We start from the raw sequence: 26,250 nt of genomic DNA, 5'->3' as shown, positions 1-26,250 counted from the left end.
TTAATATACAGTTTATGCAGACAGAATCTGATTTTTTTTTTTAAAAGCTGTAGTGTGACCAATATAAAAATCTAATAATAAAATATGATTTGTAAAATGTATATTTTTTAATTGTACCTAGAAGGGTTACCTACAATGTGCCTTTTTTGATTAACAGCATTAGCTGAATTTCTTTAAAATCTAAGCAAAATAGACATAATAACAGGAATATATCCATATGAATCAAAATTCATATGGATATATTGAATCGTGAGCCTGCGAATTGTAATCGAATCTGTATCAATACACGGCCCCTAGTGATGATGCAAGTTGATGACTGAAAAAACTGGGGTTCTACAGAATCTTGAAAGAGTCTGAAACCAGCAGGTTTCCTGCAGATCCTTAAGCCTTAAAATGTCTTGATTTCAGTTTTCCAAAATTTAAGGTCAGAAGTCTTAAATATCTTAAATGATACAACAAAAGTCTTATTTAAAATGGTTCTAAATTTGGGAGTGGAAAGTCTAAAATCGAAACTTCAAAAGAATACGGTTTCATATTAAAAATGATTGCGCTACGTCTTTCAAAGTGAAAATGCGGCACAGTTGTATTTTCTCCATGCACGCAAGGGCTTGTGTGTGTTGTTGCAGAGCAGTTCACAATCATGAAGCCATATAAAAAATTTGACAAACTCTCACAAAAGGTTAACTGATGATGATATAGTGTTGATTTAAATATGACATTGTACAATATAACCAATTAAAAGTAAACATTGTTGTAAGATATTTCCCTTATGTGTTTGAATGAGCAGCTGGAAGCAGTGAAGCGTGGACATTTCAAAAGAGTCCCTGGTGTATTTCAGCCTTTAAAGTTAAAGGTTTGGCACTGAGTCATATTTATATATTTTTCCCCTTGTTAATGGTATTTTGATTTCACCATGATCTGGAATTTAATGAAATTTGGGATTTTGTAGCCTCTGTCTAAGAATAGACTAAGAACATTCCTTATTGGCTTCTAATTTTAAAAACTATTTGCAGATTAATTGCCTTTCAACACATTATCATATCTGCAAAATCCAATTTTGGTCAACTTCTAATTTGTATTTATATAATGGTACATAAACCAATTTTAATGTGATCTATATGTGGAAAACATGTCTAGAATATTTTTAACTTTCATATATCCAGCAATGTTAAGGCCATGTTAAATGTGTGCTCCTACCTGTTTATCCCTCTGGGGTCTGCGGGTGTTTTGGGCCCTGGAGAGGTTTTGACATGCCTTGACATTTGTGCTTTTTTCAGTTGCTTAAAAACATATTAATGGCCAAAGTCTGATAACACTGTATTCAGCACAAACTGGGCTAAAATAATATGTGAGCAACATGTGTTTACATTTATGCATTTGGCAGACGCTTTTATCCAAAACGACTTGCAGTGCATTTATTACAGGGAAAATCCCCCCAGAGCAACCTGGAGTTAAGTGCCTTGCTCCAGGACACAATGGTGGTGGCCATGGGTATCGAACCAGTGACCTTCTGATTAACAGTTATGTGCTTTAGACCACTACGCCACCACCACTCCGCATGTTTGTATTTTTGAGAAAATGTTTATGCGTGGTTTTTGAAACACATTAAGTAATTGAAATAAGGCCATATAACACATACTAAACATTTGTCCACAAGCCTTTTGAGAACTGGATCTTGTAGCCTAGAGTTTTTGCTACAAAATGATGTGGAAACCCATCCTGATCACATATTCATACAAAACAATATAGTAATTTAACTTTTGTAAGACACTTTTAGTGTTAGAAATGTCATATGCGAGGAGGCGTGAACTATCATGAATATTGAGGTAATTCACACCTGAGACAAGACCCCTCCCCTGGGCCTAGCAATGAGGAATGTGACAAAGAGAATGAATGTGAGGAGACTTAATGATCAAAATCACATTTTAAGTTAAGAGGTAATCTGACTATACATTTTCTTTACATAAAGACTTCATTTTATACTTGCACTACCATTTACAAGTTTTAGAAGTCGCCTCTCCTGCTCACCAAGACTGCATTTATTTGATCCAAAATACAGTAAAAACATTGTGTGAACTCATTTTACAATTTAAAAGAACAGTTTTCTATTTGAATATATTGTAAAATGCAATTTGTGATCAAAGCTGAATTTTCAGCATAATTTCTGCAGTCTTCAGTGTCACATGATCCTTCAGAAATCAGAAGATGGTGATTTTCTAATATGGGCATATTTAAAGTGCATTGTACTCATTTACACCTGAACACATATTTGCAAGCACAAACATTGTTGATGATGCAGCATAAACACTAGATAAAATTATATTCTAAACATTCATATAATTTTATATAATATTACATATCATATTTATATCATACAGCATAGAATTTAAATACCTGCTTTAGCCGAAACCGCTTTTAAATGTAACTAAAGCTTGCTTATTAGGAGTCATATTTCAAATGTCAATACTCTGAATCCTGGCTGGCAAGTCTGGAAACAGTCCCACTAGTAAAATATGTACATCCATCCATCTTCAACCGCTTATCCGAAGTCGGGTCGCGGGGGCAGCTGCTCCAGCAGGGGGCCCCAAACTTCCCTATCTCGAGCCACATTAACCAGCTCTGACTAGGGGACTCCGAGGTGTTCCCAGGCCAGTGTGGAGATGTAAACTCTCCACCTAGTCCTGGGTCTTCCCCGAGGCCTCCTCCCAGCTGGACGTGCCTGAAACACCTCCCTAGGGAGGCGGCCAGGGGGCATCCTTACCAGATGCCCAAACCACCTCAACTGACTCCTTTCAAGGCAAAGGAGCAGCGGCTCTACTCCGAGCTCCTCACGGATGACTGAGCTCCTCACCCTATCTCTAAGGGAGAAGCCCGCCACCCTTCTGAGGAAGCCCATTTCGGCCGCTTGTACTCACGACCTAGTTCTTTCGGTCATGACCCAACCTTCATGACCATAGGTGAGGGTAGGAACAAAAATTGACCGGTAGATCGAGAGCTTTGCCTTTCGGCTCAGCTCTCTTTTCGTGACAACGGTGCGATAGAGCGAGTGCAATACCGTACCCGCTGCCCCGATTCTCCGGCCAACCTCCAGCTCCATTGTCCCCTCACTCGTGAACAAGACCCCGAGGTACTTGAACTCCTTCACTTGGGGCAAAACCTCATTCCCTACCTGGAAAATTCCCTACCTACTAGCATGTCAACTAATGAAAACTTAATGACTTGTCCAAAATTGGACAATTTTGTCTCTCTTCAAAATACAAAGTCACGCTCTTCTTCTGAGGAAAATGTTAACTCTTCCTTACTATCCAGGAGTTTCCTCGCCTCTGTATCGTTACAAACGAGCAGTAAAGTGAATGAATTGTTTACATCAAACACAACTGTCGGGGGCGACATTTGCATTGATCGTCTCAGCACTTTACTGTTTGAATGGTGTGTTCTGCTGGTGGGTGTGATCACATTATCTATGATTAGATGAACCAGTAAAAACTGTACATCGCTTTGTTTCAAACAGATTACATTGCAGGAGAATAATTATTTTAAATTTGAATTGTTTTATTTAAAAGTAGACATTTTAAGCTTTTAGACATACGTTTCATGTTTGTGTGATAAGTATTCAGAGTTTGTTCATTTTTGTTGTTTCAGAAATATGCCCGATAACACAGAGAATACTGAAAGCTCACCCTTTTTATTTTCTTTATTTTACAAAAGCACAAGATTTTGTTGTTATGAGTACACAAATAAAAGTAGACCCTTTATAGTCTCTAATGATGTCTTACACTTATCTGTATGCGCAAAATTATGTAGTATTTTAAGTTGTTGAAAATATCCAGCAGGACGCGCGGACAAGTCCGTCGACCCCAGAGGGTTAACCTTTGTGTGACCTTCATTTTGCCAAGCAGTCTATTTTTGGTGAATTTTGATATTTCAACCTCAGTTCCTATAATACATCTATAATACACTGTGTATACAAAATAGTTACACTCATGACCTTCAGGATAAAAATGTCACCAGTGAAACCAAATCAACCTACAATATTTGATCCCAGTGTCATTGAAGCATAAAATCATGAATTCTATCATATGGTTTCATTCCGCAGCCCTGGCTTAATTGTTTTTTTATATATATATATATATATATATATATATATATATATATATATATATATATTCATTCCACCAGATGGTGCCAATTTTTTTCCTATATTCTTTTACAGGCCAATTGATTAAATTATGCATCTAAAATTGTGTGGGTGTGTTTGTATGGATGTCAGTGTTTTGTATGTGTATTGAGAAATTGTGTGTAAAAAAAAAAAGGACAACAGTGGCATTATGTAAACTGGGTTTACATTTAAAGGGTTAAAATCTTGAAAATGAATTAATATTTGGTAGTTATGATCAAATAAGATTAAGTAAATGAAAGCAGAATATAATATGAATATATATTTTTATGGCAGTTTTTTGACAGACATTTTGGTCCTCTAAGGACCTCTGAGTAACTTTTTTTTTTTTTTAATTGACGCAGAAAGGTTAAGAGCCTGTGATACATTACTTATTTTGAGATTGTGTGGGTTTATGGTGGCATGGGGATACAGTATTTTATTTGTTCAGGTCTTTAAAAAGGTCTTCAATGTTATTTTTAAGACTTTACAGCAGCCCTGATAAAGTGATGGACGCTGTGATCTTTTCCAGTGCGGGAGTCCATAAAAATTGTGGGAAGATTACTGACATGACGATTCACAAAATGTTAAGATCATGGAGAAGCTATTGTAATTATTATATCACCCCAAGTCCCCATGTAAAACTTATCCTGTCCGTTTAGGTCTTATGTTTTACGACATGGATTAATAGCCAATTAATTGTTTATTTTTTAATAGAAAGCCAGTATTGATGTAAATGAGTGTTTTTCTGTAGGTAAGAGTGGCTGCGTTACAGAATCTGGTGAAGATCATGTCCTTATATTACCAGTACATGGAGACGTACATGGGCCCTGCACTGTTTGCTGTGAGTTTTTAACTGCTGTACTTAACTGAACTGACATATGTGAACACTTGAATATCAGTGATTTTCTTACCCGCTGCTACATGTTCAGATCACAATAGAGGCCATGAAGAGTGACATTGATGAAGTGGCCTTACAGGGAATTGAGTTCTGGTCCAACGTCTGTGATGAGGAGATGGATCTGGCCATTGAAGCCACTGAGGTGATAGACACTGCAATTATTAGATCATCTCCAGCTAATCAATAACAAGCTATTTAGTTATTGATAAGTGTTTGTGTATGTGTTCAGGCATCTGAACAGGGTCGTCCTCCGGAGCACACCAGCAAGTTCTATGCTAAAGGAGCTCTGCAATATCTGGTGCCCATCCTCACACAAACACTCACCAAACAGGTAACACATGAAACCACCACATATGCTCTATTATCATCAAGGTCAGGTTCTCCTGAAACACAGCTCTTTCATTGGGAATGTTCACACCGCAGCTGGATGTGAGCATTGAGAACACTTAATGACTTTCTATAAAATGTCAAGTGAAGACGTCTTGAAGGATAAAGTATTTTAAATAAAGTAATTTTCCTCTATGGGTTCAGTTTAATTAACATCTAAGCTCAATAGTGTTAAATAAGAGCGAAACATACAAAAAAAGGCAGGAAAATGGCATAACATGTAAGGTAGGTGATTTCTATATTTCAGAGTTCCATTAACTTGCTTGCGTTCACATTTTTATGCAGTTTGAGAAATATATAAAAAAAAAAAAAATAAGTAAAAAACTGCACGAGCAGAGCATTTACAGTACGTAATATTTTACTACGTGTAGTCTAAACAGATCGCTGAACCTGCTTTTGAGCCTATAATTGTATTTTATTTCATTAAAAGAACTGAATGCATGACTTGCAATTAAAAGTTTTAAAACAATAATATGTTTATATATGCTGGAAATCAAGTGTGCATATGATAAATGTTGAGCTAGATTGATGTTAAAATCACAGTATATCTGACCTGGCTGTTCACACTGAAGTGAAAGTAATCAATACGACTCCAGTGGTTAAATGAATGTCTTCTAAAGCCATACAATCGCTTTGGGTGAGAAACATCAATATTTAAGTCCTTTTCACTATAATGGTTTACTTCCGGTCGCTCTCCAATGCCGTCCAGGAGGGGAATCATTTCACGTGTGACAAGTGTTTTGGCATGTTCAAATGAAAGCAACTATAGTGAAAAGGACTTAAATATGCCGTTTCTCTAAAGTGATCATCGCTTTAGAAGACATTCATTTAACCACTGGAGTTGTATGGATTACTTTTACTATGATTGTGCTTTTTTGAGCTTTAAAGTGCTGATCATATCCGCTTACATTGTATGAACCTACAGAGCTGAGATATTATTCATTCAAGAATCATCACTGAAATAATGTGTACGTTTAACAAGTTATGACATTGATTTTACTTGGTTAATTGGAAAAACAAGTGCTGAAATGATACTGACATTTTAAGAGAGCAAGGAGCTTCTCAAAGAATCGCACGGGTGTTCCGATTAACGAGAAGTCTTTTTGTTTATTGCATTTGTGCAATTTGAGGGAACTGCTGATTTACTACCTAGTTTCCTAGGAGGAAAGCCGCAGACAGTTAGAGATTCACAGCCACAATTAAATAAACGGTTACAAATTATCTGCGAAAATATCTGTCAAGGATCTGTCATAAAGACACAGTTCAATGCATGCAACGGTCATCTATAGGTGCAGTTATGATGTGATCCTGATACTGGGGAGCATTAATTTTATTTATGAAATTACATCTTTTGTGAATGTGCTCTCATTTCAGGATGAGAACGATGATGACGACGATTGGAACCCATGTAAAGCTGCTGGTGTGTGTCTCATGCTGCTGGCCACATGCTGTGAGGACGACGTGGTATCTCACGTGCTGCCATTCATCAAAGAACATATCAAACACCCTGACTGGCGCTACAGAGACGCCTCTGTCATGGCATTTGGCTCCATCTTAGAGGGACCTGAACTCAACCAGCTGAAACCACTCGTCATTCAGGTGACTGTCAGAAATATTTAAAATGTTTTTAATTTCAAGTTGATTGAACTTGATTTGTAATGTCAAAACGTCATCACTTAGACATCACTTTTTTTGCCATGAGTATAATGTGAGCTGCTTGATGTATAGGGTAACGTACTGTGCGTTTATAGCTAACCTCCGTTGATGTGATAGGCCATGCCGACGCTCATAGAGCTCATGAAGGACCCCAGTGTGGTAGTGAGAGACACAACAGCCTGGACGTTAGGACGCATCTGTGATCTGCTGCCTGAGGCGGCTATCAATGAAGTGTATCTGGCTCCCCTGCTCCAGTGCCTGATCGAAGGCCTTGGGGCAGAACCACGTGTGGCCTCCAACGTCTGCTGGGTATGGCATCATTATTTTCTTACAACACTTCAGAACAGATTAAGCTTCTGTTTTGATTTAAGTATGTCCTGTCACATGAATGCAGTCATTGTTAAAAGCCATCGCTATTTAAAAACCAATAGAAATGCCTAATTATATTGGAATTATATATTGGCAAAAGTGTGCCATCTCAGTAAGCTTGAGCTTTGAGGAGGAATGGAAATCTAGCTTGAAAATAAGGATGGCACAAACTGATATGTCTACATTAGGAGTGTAAAAATGAATCTAATCGTATCATAAGTAGGGCTGCAACGATTCGTCGACGTTGTCGACAAAAATCGATAATAGAAATAGTCGACAATGAATTTCATTGTCGAAGTTGTTGTCAGACATGTTTTTTTCCGACCGAGGCACCTCTCTTCATTACAATCTCTGCCGAGAGTCGCACATGCGCATTAGCTTCTCTGCTGAGCGATAACATACAGAAATGGCGGGGTCCAACGCAGCAGCTGCGCGTACCAAAACATCTAAAGTTTGGGAGCATTTTAGCCTGGATACGGCGAATAAAAAGATTACCTGCATGGTTTGCAAAGCAGTCCTTGTGTATCACGGCAGCACCTCGGTGATGCACGAACATTTAAAGAGAAAGCACGTCGGACAGTTGAATGAAACGGAGTTTGACTCGCCTCGGTAAGATTTAAATAACATGGAAGCTAATACGTTTTGTTTTGGATATACATTGTACATTTTATAAGCGTATTTTCGGTAAAAAAAAGAAAAAAAAAAGGATTTAACGTTATGCCCGACTGTGCCTGACAAAAGTATTTTAAATTAAATGCATGCAGTCTGAAAAAGAGAGCCACCATGGACCCCTTTCTGCAAAAGAATCAGACGTGCACCCCACAACAGGCGAATGCCCTCATGAGTCAGTATTGCAGATGCTGATCTATGATATGAGGCCGCTCTCCATGGTCGATGGTGCTGGGTTTCAACAAATGATAGCCCAGTTCAATCCAGACTACATCCTGCCATCCAGAACCCATTTCACCCACTCATGCTAAATTTTAAAAAAATTGAATAATTTTTCGATTAGTCGACTAATCGTTTCAATAGTCGGTGACTAGTCGACTATTAAAATAGTCGTTAGTTGCAGCCCTAATCATAAGATGCAACGCTTTCAATCTGAAAGGTAGCGTAGATAGCTGAATTAAGAGATCGAACGTCGATTGTAAATGTCAAATAAATCGATGTTACAGCTTCTTGAATTTGCCTGAACAATGGTTGCCGTTTACCTCGGTTACATTTGTTAAATAGACATAACAGAAAATGTGGAATCAAATTATATAAAATGAATAAACCTTCCCCTCAAATTCCCCAACCCGACATAAACTCGCACCCCAGTGGTAAAATTTTACAATGACATACAAACATAATAAAAAAAAGTTTACCTTCAAAAAACAAAGTTTGCACACACACTTTTAAAACTACAAATCTCTCTCCACTGCCCCTCCCTGAGAGCCTTCTAAAATGACAAAATAGCTGCCCCATTTTTTATTAAATAAACCCAGTTTGCCTAGCCTTCTATGACATTTCTTCAAATGCCGCTACCCTGCCCATCTCTTTGTACCACTCTTGATATGAGGGTGCTCCAACCGACTTCATCACCTGTCTGCCGATCATAACACTGGTTTGGACCTAATTTTTTATGTATTTATCCCCTATATTAATAACCGCCCCACTGCCCCTAAAATACAGTCTGGGGCAAAATTAAATTTGAGTGCCCAATATGTCACACATAAAACTCTGAACCCCCAAACCAAAATTCTTGGATCTTAACACACCACTAAAAAACATTGGTTCTGTCCCCATCTTCTGATTGGCATCTCCAGCAGGTGGCTGTGTCTTTTAAGACCAAGCCTATACAATCTAGAGTGGGTCCAATAGAATCGATGTAAAATCTTAAATTGCATAAGGCTCACCCTGGCATCTCTAGATGTAGACTTAACGTTTTTAGAATCCTAGCTCACACTCCCTCCTCCAATATGAAGTTTAAATCTTTCTCACATAATCTTTTGATTTAGCAGGTAGTTGAATTTTGGAAAATTATTTTAATAACATTAACCTTCCCAATTATAGATAAATGTAATGAAGCCCACCTGCCCACATCGCTCAAACCTTTTTATTAAAGGGTCAAAAATAACTAAATGACACACAATTTATTGGGAATAAAATACCCAAATACTTAATGGCCTGTTTGGGTCGCTGGAAGGCGCCTGGCTGAAAAGCCATTACCGGGCAGTATACTGTCAGAACCAAAGCTTCGGATTTAGACCAATTGACTCTGTATCTGATTCAATGCCGATATATCACACAATTTAATAAATAATAAACATAAAATTGCTAAACAATTAATGAACTCTTATTTAGCTATTTATTCCTATTTACTCCATTTCACACTAAACTTTTATTAAACTCATGCTTTTTCAAATTTCTACAAGATTTTTAGACCTAATATAACTCGGGGAAATTCCTCTTCCATGTTTTCAGCAGTCTGCTTTGAGCTCAGTAAAAAAATTATGATTGGCTGTGAATAAAGCACAGAAAAAGATGAAATATTTTTCTCTCGCGGCGCCTGCCATGAAGAGCCGTGCATGTGAAATCAGCAGGATTTCGTGTGTACAAGCACCGCTAGCAAACCGCTTTTTGCGTACTTCTCATTGAAATTAACTAGACACTCGTGCTTGCCATGTCCCGTGAGAAACGGCCTTAAGAGTGAGCGCACAGTGAGCAGCGTTCTGCTGCATTTTTGCTGAACTTCAACCTGTTAATTTGTAGTAATTTCGATACACCTATATATAAAAACAGCAATTTCTGCAAACAAGAAAAGTGATCAAGCTTTTGCTCCTTTTTTTTGAACAACGAAGCACGCTAGTGCTATATGTGATATTGGAGTGATCTGATTTTGTCTAATCACATCATGGGGCTCATATTACGGGATGAAGTTTTGACATGCCTTGACATTTGTGCTTTTTTCAGTTGCTTAAACACATTAATGGCTAAAGTCTGATAATAACACTGTATTCAGCACAAACTGGGCTAAAATAATATCTGAGCAACATGTGTGTACATGTTTAAGTTTTTGAGAAAATGTTTATGCATTGTTTTTGAAAAAACTAAATTTTGAAGTCATTAAAATAAGGCCATATAACACATACTAAACATTTGTCCGTAAGACTTTTGAGAACTGGATCTTGTAGCCTAGAGTTTTTGCTACAAAATGATATGAAAACTATCCATGAATCCCTTATTCATACAAAACAATATAGTACTTTAACTTTTGTAAGATACTTTTAGTGTTAGAAATGTCATATGTGAGGAGGCGTGAATGATCATGAATATTAAACTTGCCTATTAGGACATATTTCAATACTCTGAATCTTGGCTGGCACGTTCAGAAACAGTCCCACTAGTAAAATATGTACATGTTTATATAAAATAGCATGTCAACTAATATGCAAGTAAAACTAAATGACTTATCCGAAATTGTATCCTCGGCTGGATCAAGTTTCTCTTCAAAGTCCCACTCTTCTGAGGAAAATTAACACTTCGTCACTATCCAGGAGTTTCCTCGCCTGTGTATCGTGCGATCTTCCAAATGCGCAGAAAAGTGAATGAACTGTTTTTAAGGCACAGTTGGGGGCGTTTACCATTTGCATTGATCGTCTCAGCACATTACCGTATGAATGGCGCCCTCTGCCTGTGGGTGTGATCACATTTAAGGATAATTAGCTGAGCCAGGAGAATTTTACATCGCTGTTTCATTCTGATTACATTGCAGGAGAATATTTGTTTTAAATTTGAATTGTTTTATTTAAAAGTATGCATTTTAAGCTTTCTTTAGACATATGTTTCATGTATGTGTGACAAGTGTTCGTGGAGTTTCAGTTCATTTTTGTGACGTGTTTCAGAAATATGCTCGTGAACAGACTGCTGAAAGCTCAACCTTTTTATTTTCTTTATTTTACAAAGCACAAGGTTTTGTTATTGTGAGTGTACACAAATAAAATTAGACCCTTTTATAGTCTCTAACGATGTCTTAAACTTATCTGTATGCCCCAAAATGATGGAGAATTTTATGTTGTTTCTGCTGTAATGACGAAAAAATCCAGCATGACGTGCCGGCGCATCCGTCGACCCCAGAGGGTTAACTTGGTGTATGTAAATTTCTGACCCACTGTCTGTAAATTATTGTTTGGAAAAATGACTTGTCATGCACAAAGTCAATGTCTTAGACAACTTTCCAAAACTATATTTTGCTAATATGAAATCTGTTGAGTGGTTAAAAATGAATTTTAATGACTTCGTCATGAGTGTAATTAAACTTCTGGCTTTTTGTGTATAATTGTATTAATATTTTACTTTTTCATTAATTTCATGAATTTAATTAATCTGAATTGGAAAAACTACAAACCAATAAAATAATCACACTTTTATTGAAAGTAACACACCAAAATTTGAGAAAATGTATTAAAACAATATTAAATATTCTTCATTCAGTTCTGTAAAAATCAAATTTTACAGATTTTATTAACAATTATCCAAATAATGTAAAATTTTAGAAAAATATTATATGCAAAACAACAGTCAAGTAATGCACTTAGCATCTTTCAAAAAGTTTAAATACGCAACAGTAATTTTAATTAAAACAACACAGGCAGAACACAGAATGGCAGAGGGCCTCTATTCTGTTTATGTAAACAAATGTCCACTTTAAGTGAAAATTATTGTGCAAAACAGCAGTAATTGAACTAAATCCAACCTCAACTGTAAATGTTGTATCCTCAAGTGAAGAACAAGTGTAATGTAATTGCTATACACATCAAATTGGACCGCTTTCTATTTAACTACAAGTGACAGGTTTCTCTTCAAGAACAAAAGTTACTAAACTTTCTGACAGTCTCTCCTGTCAGATAGCTCATCAAGAACATGAGATGCTGGACTGAACAGTCTCACTCTCTGTGCTAGTGCTTTGGCAGATAAATACCTGCGTGCAATCCGCGCAAGCAAAGGAAAAGTGGTCTTTGTTTATGCGGCAGTAGTCAAGGGGATGGCAATGGGTAGTTCAGCTAGATACATCTCAAGTTGTGGTGTAGCTGTGCTAGTTGTGGCACTGCTGTGGATCGGGGAACTTTCCTGTAGAATCTCTTGCTGTACTCTATATTGAATTGGATGTCGTGTTTTTAGGTGGTGTATCAAACCTGTCGTGGAAAAGTTCTTCGTCACCGTACCCCCTCTGCTGAACAAACACTGCAGATCGCAAATTTGATGTCCTTAGCAGAAACTTTTAAGAATTTCCACACTGCTGACATGATCGGCATTTGTTGGGTAGCGCTGTGTTAAGGGCTAGATCGATCCAGAGTGAAATCTGAGCACTGAGGGGCGAGGCGGTATATATTTTCGGCCTTTTCTCTTTCGGCCAAAAACAGAAAGTGCTATTTTCGGCCGAAATTTTGGTGCATCCCTGATTACAAGTGATTCTATTCATTGCTTTTTGTGTAGTTTGCCTAAAATGTTAGCAAAAAATGATATTTTCACTCATTTTTATCATTTCTGTGCTTTGCCCCGATAATTGCTGCTTGCAGCTATATTTATTATTATTCCTCCCTAATAGAAGTCTATGGTATCACATAGAACCATATATTGGAAAATTATGACATTTTGCACACCAATATGGGTGGACATGATCAGACCCCACACTAAATTTAGGGTCTCTAGGACAAACTTTATAGCACCACTGTCATGTCAAATTCCCTTTTTTTTTTTTTTTTTTTTTTTTTTTTACCATTTGTCCTAAAAACTAAATTATTTTTTTTACTCTCCTGCTGATACCAATGGACCCCTTACTTTAAAACTCTGGCCATTACATTGGCCACCATCTTGGATTATGATTTAAACTTTTCACATCCTCCAAACTTGGGCTTATTTTCCCAAAAAATGGCTAAAAATAAGCTACAAACTGAGCCGCAGAGAACTGATTTGTTTGTGCCTTGGTAACCATCACAAAGATAACAAGGTTGGTGTAAAATGAATGTGAGGTGCTACAGTGCATCCGGAAAGTATTCACAGCGCTTCCCTTTTTCCACATTTTGTTATGTTAAAACCTTATTCCATTATTATTGAACTTCTTGGCCTGAATGGGAAGTTTCATGTCTGGAGGAAACCAGGCACCGCTCATCACCTGGCCAATACCATCCCTACAGTGAAGCATGGTGGTGGCAGCATCATGCTGTGGGGATGTTTTTCAGCGGCAGGAACTGGGAGACTAGTCAGGATCTAGGGTAAGATGAATGCAGCAATGTACATGAGACATCCTTTTGACAACCTGCTACAGAGCGCTCAGGACCTCAGACTGGGGCGAAGGTTCGTCTTCCAACTGGACAATGACCCTGAGCACACAGCCAAGATAACAAAGGATTGGCTAAGGGACAACTCTGTGAATGTCCTTGAGTGGCCCAGACTTGAACCTGACTGAATATCTCTGGAGAGATCTGAAAATGGCTGTGTACCGACGCTCCCCATCCAACCTGATGGAGCTTGAGAGGTCCTGCAAAGAAAAATGGGAGAAACTGCCCAAAAAATAGGTGTGCCAAGCTTGTAGCATCATACCCAAATTGACTTGAGGCTGTAATTGGTGCCAAAGGTGCTTCAACAAAGTATTGAGCTAAGGCTGTGAATACTTGTGCATGTGTTTTTTTTTTTTTTTTTTTTTATAAATTCGCAAAGATTTAAAAAAACTTCTTTCACGTTGTCATTATGGGGTTTTGTTTGTAGAATTTTTAGGAAAATAATGAATTTAGTCAATTTTTGGAATAAGGCTATAACATAACAAAATGTATAAAAATTGAAGCGTTGTGAATACTTTCCTCTCAGAAACTGTTTGTCATATCTCAGAAACTGTTTGTCATATGAAACTTGAAACTTGGTATGTTTCATCAGGGGCATTATCTGAGGGAACATGCCCAGATTGGAGACAGTACCACCTATGGGTAAATTTTGCCCATAACTTTTGTACCATGTCCTAAAATCACGAGGTTGGTGTCTGGATTCTCTCTGTCATGAGGATTTCAACAATACCACATTTTCCTATATCAGCCATACTGAATTTCTGCCAAATGTAATTTTAGAAAAAAGTTATATCTTTTAAAAAGCATTGTCAGGTTTAAAAGAAAATTGGCATGCATCATTGAAATGTCCTGGAGATTCCAGAGTAGTTTGAAGACAGTGCCACCTACAGTTCAAAAGAAAACTCACTTGTTTTTGACTAACCTCAGCCAGTCTCTTTGCTCTTACTCAGCCATGCTCTTACTCGGCGAGTGGCTCAGTTTAATGCACTGGTTTATAGTGTGAAAGGTCCTGGGTTCAAAGCCCTGCCTTGACATGTATTACAATAGCTGCAGGGTTTATCTCTGATCATTTCTTTTTTATATATAAATATAAAATATTTTGTGTGTATATAAAAAAAAAAAAATCTATATCCTTTGAAGGCATTGTTGAATTTAAAATAAATGTGTTGTGCATCATCGACTTCATGTCCTGAGGATACCTGAGCAGTTTGTAGAGAGCACCACCTATAGTTTAAAGGATAACCCACACATTTGTTGACTAAACTCAGAATTTCTTTGCCATGGTCAATCTGTATAAACTGAATGGTCAAGTGTGTAGAGCATTGGGCTTTAGTCCCAAAGGTTGTCGGTTCGATCCCCACCTGGACTAGTATAACAGTTGAATTTCTGTGGTCCTGGAGGTCATTGTGTTGTTCTTAATGAATAGTTGCAGGCCTTATCCCTGATCATTTCTGACTACTGATTCAAGCCATGCTCGGTACAACTCAAGTTATTGTGGATTTGCAAAACATGTCATTTTCACTCTACTCTTTCTTTATGCATAGATTAGTCCTCTTTTTGCCCTTTTGGGGCTTGGCCCCTCCTATTGCTGCTTGCAGCTATATTTGTTGCTGCTCCTGTTGTTGGTAAAATACAAATCTGTACCTGTTTGATCTGTTAAATACATGGCAGTGGATATGAGGTTTTTTTCTCATGTTCTAGATGGGTCTCCTAAATGATATGAGCCAAGCTGATAAGGTTTATCATTAAAACATTGTTACTGAGAACAAAAATGTGTAGCATTACTTGTAGCCTACAGTTATGACAATTATGCTTATGTAATTTGTAGTACACATTTAAGGTAAATAATTATTGGTTATGTACCACTCAAACTGCTGCCAAACAGTAAGGCAGTTAAATTAATGCACTTCCTGACACCTGAAGCCCATTCTCATGGGATTGATCAGCTTGGTAGTTGTACTGTAATGTGATACTCACAGGTGTGTGCTGATTTCAGGCATTCTCAAGTCTAGCTGAAGCTGCATATGAAGCCACCGATGCTGCAGAAGACCAAGAGGAGCCTAGCACGTACTGTCTGTCCTCTTCATTTGAACTCATCGTACAGAAACTACTGGAGACCACAGACAGGTACACTTGGATGGGTGTACATTTTATGCCAAATTCTACTCTTCTCTGTAGGGCTGTCAACTGGGAAGAGAAACTAAATTAAATATTTATCTTAAATATTTCCAAAATGTACATTTTTAAATCGGCTGATTTTTACGTTGACTGCTTCCTTTGTCTACCAGAGGGTACATTGAATGCAGGTAAACCATACAGCACCTGTTATATTATTGCAAAGAACATTTCGGACTGTTAAAAAAAACAATAGTGTTCTATTTTAAACTAACGTGCAAAAAATACGAATTTTTTAGACTGTTCATATTATTATATGTTAAGTCAAAAATAAAATGAAAACGATTCGATTGATCCTTCTAGGTCAACATGGTCTTGCACTTGAACTAGTGCTGCACAATATAATTAATTACAATTTAAATCTTAATATGGCCTTGTGCGATTATTAAACCGCAGTGGGCTACGATTGAATTAAATTAATATATTACACTTTCACATTGTTTAATAACTTCAGTGTTACAATAAGCCTCATTTTGATGTTTAGCCATCTCTGTTGTAAGCGAATTAGGCTTGATCCACCCTTCCCCCCATTTCCACACTCTACATAGGCAGGCCTACCGAGAACATCAGAAGTACTATGCAAGGTCCTTAAGATGCACGTTCACAGTTCTATTCCAACATTATCAACACCAGCCCTGGCAATTCCAAGCAACTTTTCTCTACCATACATAACATCCTCAAACTCCACAAACTCACTCTCATTCAGAAGCCACAGAAGAGAGGTGCAACAATTTCATCACTTTTTTCAGAAAAAAAATATATACCATCCGTTCCCTGCTATCCAGTTCTTCCACACTGCCTGTCCCGACTGCCAACCCACAGCCTGGGATGTCCAAACCTCTCTGCTGTTTTTCGGTCATCTCACAGCGAGAGGTTGAGGACATCATCAAAAAGATGAAACCATCCACCTGTGCCCTGGACCCCTTCCCCACAGCCCTGGTAAAATCCAACCTTCATGCCATAAGTCCCCTCATCACAAAGGTCATTAACCACTCCCTCCAGGCTGGCCATGTTCCATCAACACTGAAAACCGCTGTCATCAGGCCATTTCTCAAAAAACCCACCCTAGACCCAGAAGTCTTTGCCAACTACAGGCCCATCTCCAACCTTCCTTTCCTTTCCAAGGTTCTGGAAAAAGTAGTTGCCGCACAGCTCCAGGACCATCTATAACAAAAAATTTCAGTCTGGTTTCCGCCCTGGCCACAGCACAGAAACAGCCCTGGTCAGGGTCACAAATGACCTGCTGAAGACTGCGGATGCTGGCTCCCCAACTTTTTTCATCCTCCTGGACTTGACTGCAGCATTCGACACTGGACCACAACATCCTCCTCCACCGTCTAAATTCCACTATTGGAGTTTTTGACTCTGTCCATGAGTGGTTCTCATCCTACCTCACCGGGAGAACTGAGCATGTTGCCTTGGGAGAGGCTAAATCCTTGACACACAACGTAACCTGTGGTGTCCCTCAAGGCTCAGTGCTCGGCCCCACCCTGTTTATTCTCTACATGCTCCCCCTTGGCCAAGTCATCAGTCCGCATGGAATTTCATTCCACTGTTATGCTGATGACACTCAGCTCTACCTCAGGACAAACCCAATCCCCTCTGCTGCCCTGCCATCATCCACTCGGACTACTTGCCTGGAGGAGGTAAGGGCGTGGATGAAGCAAAACTTTCTGCAGCTAAACAGCTCCAAGACTGAAGCCATCTTAGTCGGCACTCCACATCAGATTCTGTCATCTGACATTACCAGCATCACCTTCTCTGGTCAAAATATTCCACTTTCAACATCAGTCACCAACCTGGGTGTTAAAATGGACTCCCATCTGACCTTTGAGGCTCATATCAAACATCTGCAAGACCTCCTCCTTCCACCTCAGGAACATCGCCAAACTACGTCCCACACTCACTCTGGCAGATGCGGAAAAGCTTGTCCACGCTATTGTCTCCTCCAGGCTGGACTACTGCAATGCACTCCTCACCGGGATCCCTGAGAAAAGCCTTCAGAACCTGCAGTACATCCAGAACAGCGCTGCTAGGATCCTGTTGAGGGTTCGCAAACTTGACCACATCAACTCCATCCTTAAATCACTCCACTGGCTTCCTGTTTCATTCAGGATTGAGTACAAGGTCTCCCTCCTTACCCACCAATGTATTCATGGTGAAGCCCCCTCCTACCTCAAGGAACTCCTAACCCCACAGACCTCAACACGAGCCCTCCGATCTGCCTCAGCATATCTACTGAAAACTCCCAGGACCAAGCTCCGTACAATGGGAGATCGGGCTTTCTGCTCTGCTTCTCCCAGATTGTGGAATGCTCTACCTGACCACCTGAGGACACCTCAGACTGTGGATGCTTTTAAACGTGGCCTTAAAACCCACCTTTTTAGGAGAGCTTATGATTGAACTTTATCTTCATGCTCTCCATGTGTTTATATGTTTAGCACTTACCTGTTTTTATCATGTAGCACTTTGGGATTTGCTTAAATATAAAGTGCATTACAAATTACATTTATTATTATTATTATTATTATTATTACCCTTCCACTTTTTTTTTTTTTTTTTTTTTTTGCATCTTTTCATACCATTTCAAGATTATTTATTTGATAAGTCTGAGGTCTGAAGGACTGATGCTGAACTAGGTGGGTTTTATGACACTTTAACAGTTACCGTTATTGTGCTTATTTGTGTTTAGGCCGGATGGTCATCAGAATAACTTGCGGAGCGCTGCATATGAGGCTCTGATGGAGATAGTGAAGAACAGTGCGAAGGATTGTTACCCAGCGGTACAGAAGACCACACTGGTCATCATGGAGCGACTGCAGCAGGTCCTGCAGATGGAGGTGAAGAAACCACACAATATTGCCACTTTTTGATGGATGTTTAGACATCTGAATGCTTAAAGAACAGACTGAGGGTTTTTTATTTTTATTTATTTTTTTCTCATTTTGATCAAAATTGCTATCGGAAGAGCTGTTGGATTGTGATGTAATTGAATGTTTGTTTGTCTAGTCTCACATTCAAAGCACATCAGACAGAATCCAGTTCAATGATCTGCAGTCTCTGTTGTGCGCCACCCTGCAGGTTAGAACACTCCATTCTCATATGATATGATGTCAGAAACTTTGTGTTATTGCCATGACGAGTTCACTTATTGAATGTGTTTCTATTCCTCTGTCTCATGTCTTGGCATTCAACAGAACGTGTTACGGAAGGTGCAGCATCAGGACGCACTTCAGATCTCAGATGTGGTGATGGCGTCTCTACTGCGCATGTTTCAGAGCACGGCTGGATCTGGTGGCGTTCAGGAGGATGCGCTCATGGCTGTCAGCACTCTAGTGGAGGGTGAGCAGCATTTATATACGTAACTATGGGAATTATGACACATGGATACATTTTATTTATTTATTTTTGTTACCTTTCTCTTCAGTGTTGGGCAGTGACTTCTTAAAATACATGGATGCTTTCAAGCCTTTCCTGGTTATTGGACTGAAGAATTATGCTGAGTATCAGGTAATGGTCATGTTTGAATGGTAAGTGATATTGACGATTGTTCCTCCTGCTGCTCTGAGCTTGGGCTGGTCAGGATTTTAGATCGTCATAGAGAAATCGGAGTCTACTTCACCCATTGTGTGTCTGGCTGCTTGTCTCTTCCTGGCCACAGTGGACATTGCAAGACTCTACAGCTCATACGCATGAAAATGGGACTGGGTAAAAATATTGATTTTCCAATGCATTGCAATCTTCATTTGATCTCAAGATAGGTTTTTTTAACTTTATGCCACAACCCTCTACTGGTGTTCTTCAAATCAATGTTTTTAAAAAGCTAAAATATGACCAAAATGATAAACTAATACAATTTTAAGGTCTCTTGTTAAATTAACTGTATTAGCTGAGAGAGAATTTCTTTCATATGTAAGCAAAATTGACATTATAACTGATATATTTAAATGCATACAACCATATCGTCGAGCTGGCTCTGGCCTGTAGTATGGCATCAAGCACCAGCTGCACTCATGAGAAGCATGGTACGGATTGTGAATCCAGTTTGAACGAGGCACATAATCTCTCACATGTCTTGGAAAATTGTGCCTTGAAAAGAGCGGTAACCCTGATGAACTGAAAATGGGGTGCACGAATCTCGTCAAATGATGGATAGCATTTTGGAATTGTCTTGGCATTTATAGGATTTCTATCTGTTTTTTGTTTAGACACCAAAAAGTGTCTAAATGGTAATAGTTCCAGGGCAAGACAGAAAAATAATGGGGAAAGAGTGCAACCCTGCTGGGTGCCCCTATCCAGAGTAAAGTATTCTCAAATTAATAAATTTGTTTGTACCGCTGCTACCGGGTGTCTAAGTAACTTAATCCATTTAATAAAAAGAAAATTCCATTCTACCATATCATTTTTGGCATCTGAGTGAGATGGCATTGACCGGAGTCTGATCATTAACCACTGACCACATAATATTGATGAAACGCCTAATGTTATCAGAGCTGCAACCCCCAATAAATCCCACCTGATCTATATGTATAAGAGATGTCATAACTTAATCGGTTAGCTGACATTTTTGACTATTTTTGCGTCCATCTGGATCAGGGAAATTGGACGATAACTCTTACACGTGGATCTTTGTCCTTTTTAAGAATTAGACTAATCCAGGCTTGTGTCAAGCTTTCCATTCTTTAATGATTCCTTATAAACTTCTAACAAAAGTGTAGCCAGTTCCGAATCAAAAGATCTAAAAAATTCAGCTGCAAAGCCGTCTGGTCCTGGAGCCTTGCCTGTAGGCAAGGCCTTAATTACCTCGCCAAGTTCTTCCAAGGTTATCTCAGAATCAAGAGTTTTTTTGTTTTGTTTTTACGTCAGTTTAGGGAGTTCTAATGGTTCCACAAGTTTCTAATATCTTCATCAGTACAATACATATAAAACAAACACCAATCCAATATTTATGCTTCAAAAGAGAGCATTACGAATAGTAAAGAAAACCAACTATAGGGAGCCAACAAACTCCCTTTTTATTGAATTAAAGGCTCTAAAGTTTAAAGAATTAGTAGAACTAAAAACATTACAAATTATGTACAAAGCAAAAAACCATCAATTGCCAGAAAGTATCCAAGGGTTGTTCATAGAAAGAGAATGCCAACATGATTTAAGGGGAACTTGTATATTTAAAAGGAACCAAGTGAGGACCAATGCAAAATACCATTGTATTTCAGTTAAAGGTGTAAAATTATGGAATAACTGTCATGAGGAACTAAAAATATGTGGGACACTTAGTAAGTTAAAGAAACTATTTAAAAATAATGTATGGAAATTATATGAAACAATGTAAAGAGTGATAAATGAATAAGCTGTTTTTGTTGTAGTTTGGATTTGTGCAATTGTATTGCATAGGGAATACTAATGTTTTGTATTCTATTTAGATTTGTTTGTCAACATTATATTGATGTAAGACAATACGTTTTTTTATTTTTTAATTGATTAAAATATGAGATGTTTTTAAAAAGGGTAGGCATTATAAGCAAGAGCTTCAGCCTACACCTGTTTCAGACTGAAGGAAATATGCTGTTGTTTGTCAGCTCAACTGTGTTGAAATTAAGTTGTCAGTCTGAAATAAATAAATAAACCAAAAAAAAAAAAAGACATGGAGCCATAGAGATCAAGATATATTTCTTTAAGCATTATTAATATCAATGGCCGAGTTACAAATTTCACCACCTGCAGATTTCACTGAGGGAATGGTAGAAAAAGACTCTGCTTGTATATCTAGCCACAATCTTTCCTGCTTTGTCCCCTGACTCAAAGTATGACCGTCTTACCCTGAATAGCCAAAACTCCACTTTCCGCAACAAAATAGTATTATCTGTATTTCAATCGGGTCAATTCTCTGAGGCCATCAGATGACATTCAGTGCTTCAACTGTGCCTCAGCACTTTTAATATTCCTTTCCAACTCCACGAGATTTTACACATCCCTTGAAGCGTCAGTGTTGCTCTAGGGGGCTTACACACTTTTGCTTCACTATAATCAAGGATTGAGTCCATCAATAGATTAAAATCTCCTCACAATATTGTATCATGAGAGTGCAACATCCTCCCTTCAAGATCTATAAAAAAAGCCCTGATCTTCAGCGTTAGGTGCGTAAATATTAGCCAAAAATCAAACTTTGCCCCTCTGTTTCTGCTAATCTGTTTTCTTTAATCTGTTTGAGGCATTTGAATTGTAGATGCTTACTTTTATCAGTGTAATGACTCCCCTGCTCTTACTTGAGCCAGCACTAAAGAAAACATGTCCACCCCATATCTTCCCAAATCTTTCAGCTTCCTACGGGGAAATCTTTTTCTTGAAGAAACATGCTTATGTTTAAGAGAAATAACTTTCCATCTTTTGTCCCAACCCATTTACATTCCACATGGAGAGAGACAATCAGTTCATATTAACATTTGACATTTTGACATATTAGGAAATGTTTTGTAAAACAGTATTATACAACAAAAGAAAATCTTTCCAATAAACTCCAGAAAAGGAACACAAAGAACATGTAGATTCATCCACATAACTGTCCCGAAGGTGTGTTCCTCCACAAAACAAACTCAAGCCTCTAGTGGAACCAGCACACACACAAACTGTTCAGTTTCCTCGGACAGTCAAACAAATGTTCAGTGAGCCGGCCCATTCAACTGCTACATGAAGTGCAACAAATGGGCCAATCACTCCAATGTCCTGCAAGAAATACTCCACAAAACAAGCTCCAACCAAAAGGAGGCATAAGCACAAAGAATGTGCAGATTTATCCACAAAACTGTCCCACGGGAGTGCTGCTACACAAAATAATCTCTTGCACAAAAAAGGTACTCCATTTCTTCGGACAGTCAAGTGAGTCAGGCTGCAACGTAAGTGCCACAAAAAGGACATGGCTTGCTGTGGACATGTAAATACTTAACGGCCATCCTTGGTATCTTTTCTCAATTTGGCCGGAAACATCTGTGCAAAAGCGACCTTCCAATGATGTAAGAGTTTCTTGCAATACTTGAATCGATCACGTTTCTCATCGAATTTGCAAAATCTGGGAGCAAGAAATACTTCCTTTACTCCTTGCCTTGCATAACACAAGATCTATGTCGGATCAGTGGATCGTTGAGCCGGGACCCTGTGAGCTTGCTCATCGATTTCCAGCTTATGGCCTGCTATGTCAAGCAGATTTGGAAAGAGCCCATCCAGGAATTCCACCATATACTGACCCTCTGCTCCCTCAGGAATTGCTCCCAACAATTCAATGTTATTCTGCCGGTTACGATTCTCCAATTCCTCGTTATTCTGCCGGTTACGATTCTCCAATTCCTCAAGCTTCCAGACGCTCTCCAAATCCGCCTTGGTCGCAAGCGGATTAGCAGCTAATTCCCTCTCCGATGACAAGATAATCAATCTGTTTCTTGACATCTCTCACGCTTGTAACCATCTCAGTGAATTTCATCTCCATGGCCATGATCAATCGATGCATTGCAGCAAGATCCTCCAAGTCAGCAACTACCTTCGTCAGTATTGCAGATACGTTCAGCAATTCTTTGAGACCTCCGGAAGGGTGTTGAGTTGAGCAATGTAAGTGTCTTTTAATGTCTCCAGAGCCCGAGGATTTTTTTTATTTATTTTTTTACATTGTCTTCCTGTAACAGTTATGTATCAGGGTGTATCGAAACTCACCGGTTTATATCATTAAAAGTATAAAATCTAGCAGAGCTCACCATTCACACGTCTGAACCTTGCATGTCGTCACATGACTCCAGAATGGAATATTAAGTGCCGAGGCAGAGCTGAAGTGCAGAATGTTGTCTAATGGCCTCAAGTAATTGACCAGATTGAAATACAGATATAATAAAAAAAATTTTTGCTATTCAGGGCAAGACTGTCATACTTTAAGTCGTGGGACAAAGCAGGGATTCTTCTGGCTAGATATATAAAACTGTCTTTTTCTACCATTCCTTCAGTGAAATAAGCTGGTAGTGAAATATTTACCACGGCCCTTGATATTAATAATGCTTTTAAAGAATTCTGTCTTGATCTCTGTAGTTCCACATCTTCGTCTTCTGATGAGGATGTGTAACCATTAGAACTTCCTCTTGATTCTGAGATAACATTGGAGGAACTTGGCGAGGTAATTACGGTGTATAAGGTGTGGCGCATAAGCTTTTATTTTATGCAGATATTTTATTATTCATCTATTTAGTAATTTTAACGCTTTATAAAATTTCTTCCTAGCGATGTGGGCAGGTGGGCTTCATTACATTTATCGATGACTGGGAAGGATAATGTTATTAAAATGAATTACTGGATTGACCTTCGCATTCCAAAAAGTCTTCTGCCCCGAAAAAAGTGTTGCAAGCTTCATTTAACCATTTCATTTGTGGCTTTGACTTACAACTGAACATTTGTCCACTTCGTAGAAAATACCAAGATATACAGTTGAAGACAAAATTATTAGCCCCCTATGAAATTTCAATTATTTTTCAAATATTTCCCAAGTGATGTTTAACAGAGCAAGGGGAATTTAACACAGTAATTCTTATTACATTTTTCCTCCTGGAGAAAGCCATATTTATTTAAATTTGCCTGGAATAAAATAATTATTTAAAAAAATAAAACTGCTAAGGTAAATATTATTAGCCCCCTTAAGAAATTATCTGTTTGTTTGGCTATGAACCAACCACTGTTATACAATGACTTGCCTAACTCACCTAATTAATCCCCCAAGCCTTTAAGTTGCACTTCAAACTGAGGATTAGTATCTTGCAAAACGTCTAGTGAAGTAATATAAAACTTCACATCATAATGACAAAGACAAAATAAATTTGTTTACACTTGAGAAAAAGAATAGTTAATGCTTACAAAGCCGGAGAAGGATTTACACGTTTATCAAAGCATTTTCAGGTGTCAAGAACCGCCATGAGAAGTATTATCAAGAAGTTTGAAGAGACCCACACATGGAGAACAAGACTGGGGGAGGCAGTAAGCAAAATATTTCAAAAACCTTGGAACGAAAACTGGTGAGAGGTTTCTAAAGACCCAAGAACAACTGCCAAAACACTAGTGAATGATTTAGCCAAGGCTGGGATTGATGTCTCATCGAAGACAGTCACTAGAGCTCTGCACAGGAATGGACTGTGAGGTTGCAGACCAAGAAAAACTCCACTTCTGAAGAAGAGACACCTCCTAGAAGTTTGCCAAGGACAACCTAGAGAAAAATTATGAATACTGGAAACGTGTCCTTGGGCCAGATGAGACAAAACTAGAGTTCATTGGCCATTGAGATGTTGCCTATGTTTGGAGAAAAAAGGGAGAGGCGCTCAATCCAAAGAACACCGTTCCCATAGTGAAACATGGCGGTGAGAGTATAATGCTGTGGGGATGTTTCCGTGCATCTTGAACTGGGATCCTCATCAGGGTCGACGGAATTATGAAAAAAAGACTAAGAGAATATTTTGAAAGAAATCCTCAGGCAATCTGCAAGAAAACTTGGTTTGGGTCGACATTTAGTCTTCCAGCATGATAACGACCCAAAGCATACCTCACTTCTGGTGAAAGAACTACCTTCAAACGAGCAAAGTAAATGGCCTTGACTGGCCTGCACAAAGACCAGACTTGAATCCCATAGAAAATTTGTGGGCCACACTGAGACTAGAGTCCATGCCAGGAGACCCAACAAATCTGGAGGAGCTTGAGAGAATTGCTAAGGAGGAATGGGCTGCGGCGACTCCGTAGAAATGCCTAAAACTTGTTGAGAACTACAACAAATGACTAAAGATTGTTATCAAGCAAAAGGTATACACTATTAACTTCAGAGGGCTAATAATTTTGACCGGTAGTTTTTTTTATTCTTGGTTATAATTTATCTATTTGTATTATAAACACTCTTGAGTTGCCTAAATAAACTTGTGTTTAGAAATGCTATGTTGAAGAAAAATATTTGCTCCATTAAACAGCACTTGGGAATTATTTGAAAAATTTCTAAATATCTCACAGGGGGCTAATAATTTTGTCTTCAACTGTATATTGTGTACAGCAGTGGCCAAAAGTATTAGCAGTGACAAATTTAGTTGTTTGCTGCTTCAGTATTTGTAGATAATGTTTTCACATGTTTCAATGGTATACTGGAAAACAATAAGCGTTTAATAAATTTTTAATGTTGGCTCTTGTTCTTCATAACCTCTGCGATTCGCTCTGGCATGCTGGATATCAGCTTCTGGGCCAAATCCTGACTGATGGCGATCCATTCTTGCCTTAATAGT

At 38.4% G+C, this 26,250-nt stretch overlaps 1 protein-coding gene and 1 non-coding gene across 2 annotated transcripts in view; both read left to right on the top strand.

Moving 5' to 3' along the window:
• Positions 1 to 26,250, top strand: part of kpnb1 (karyopherin (importin) beta 1) — a 102,590-nt gene that overhangs the window by 34,470 nt on the left and 41,870 nt on the right. The window contains exons 7-16 of the mRNA XM_052135528.1: positions 4,911 to 5,000; positions 5,089 to 5,199; positions 5,287 to 5,388; positions 6,819 to 7,043; positions 7,218 to 7,409; positions 15,789 to 15,919; positions 18,660 to 18,807; positions 18,977 to 19,048; positions 19,165 to 19,309; positions 19,395 to 19,477. Coding sequence (XP_051991488.1) covers positions 4,911 to 5,000; positions 5,089 to 5,199; positions 5,287 to 5,388; positions 6,819 to 7,043; positions 7,218 to 7,409; positions 15,789 to 15,919; positions 18,660 to 18,807; positions 18,977 to 19,048; positions 19,165 to 19,309; positions 19,395 to 19,477 — 1,299 coding nt within the window. The remainder of the gene's footprint in view (positions 1 to 4,910; positions 5,001 to 5,088; positions 5,200 to 5,286; positions 5,389 to 6,818; positions 7,044 to 7,217; positions 7,410 to 15,788; positions 15,920 to 18,659; positions 18,808 to 18,976; positions 19,049 to 19,164; positions 19,310 to 19,394; positions 19,478 to 26,250) is intronic.
• LOC127651123 (small nucleolar RNA SNORA79) lies at positions 19,509 to 19,652 on the top strand. The gene has a single exon (XR_007971522.1). It is a non-coding gene; the product is annotated as a small nucleolar RNA SNORA79 (small nucleolar RNA).

This window comes from Xyrauchen texanus, chromosome 10 (genome assembly GCF_025860055.1).
Source record: "Xyrauchen texanus isolate HMW12.3.18 chromosome 10, RBS_HiC_50CHRs, whole genome shotgun sequence".
Taxonomy (NCBI): domain Eukaryota; kingdom Metazoa; phylum Chordata; class Actinopteri; order Cypriniformes; family Catostomidae; genus Xyrauchen; species Xyrauchen texanus.
The sequence above is the reverse complement of the archived record's forward strand: the minus strand, read 5'-3'. Positions and strand labels throughout refer to the sequence as shown.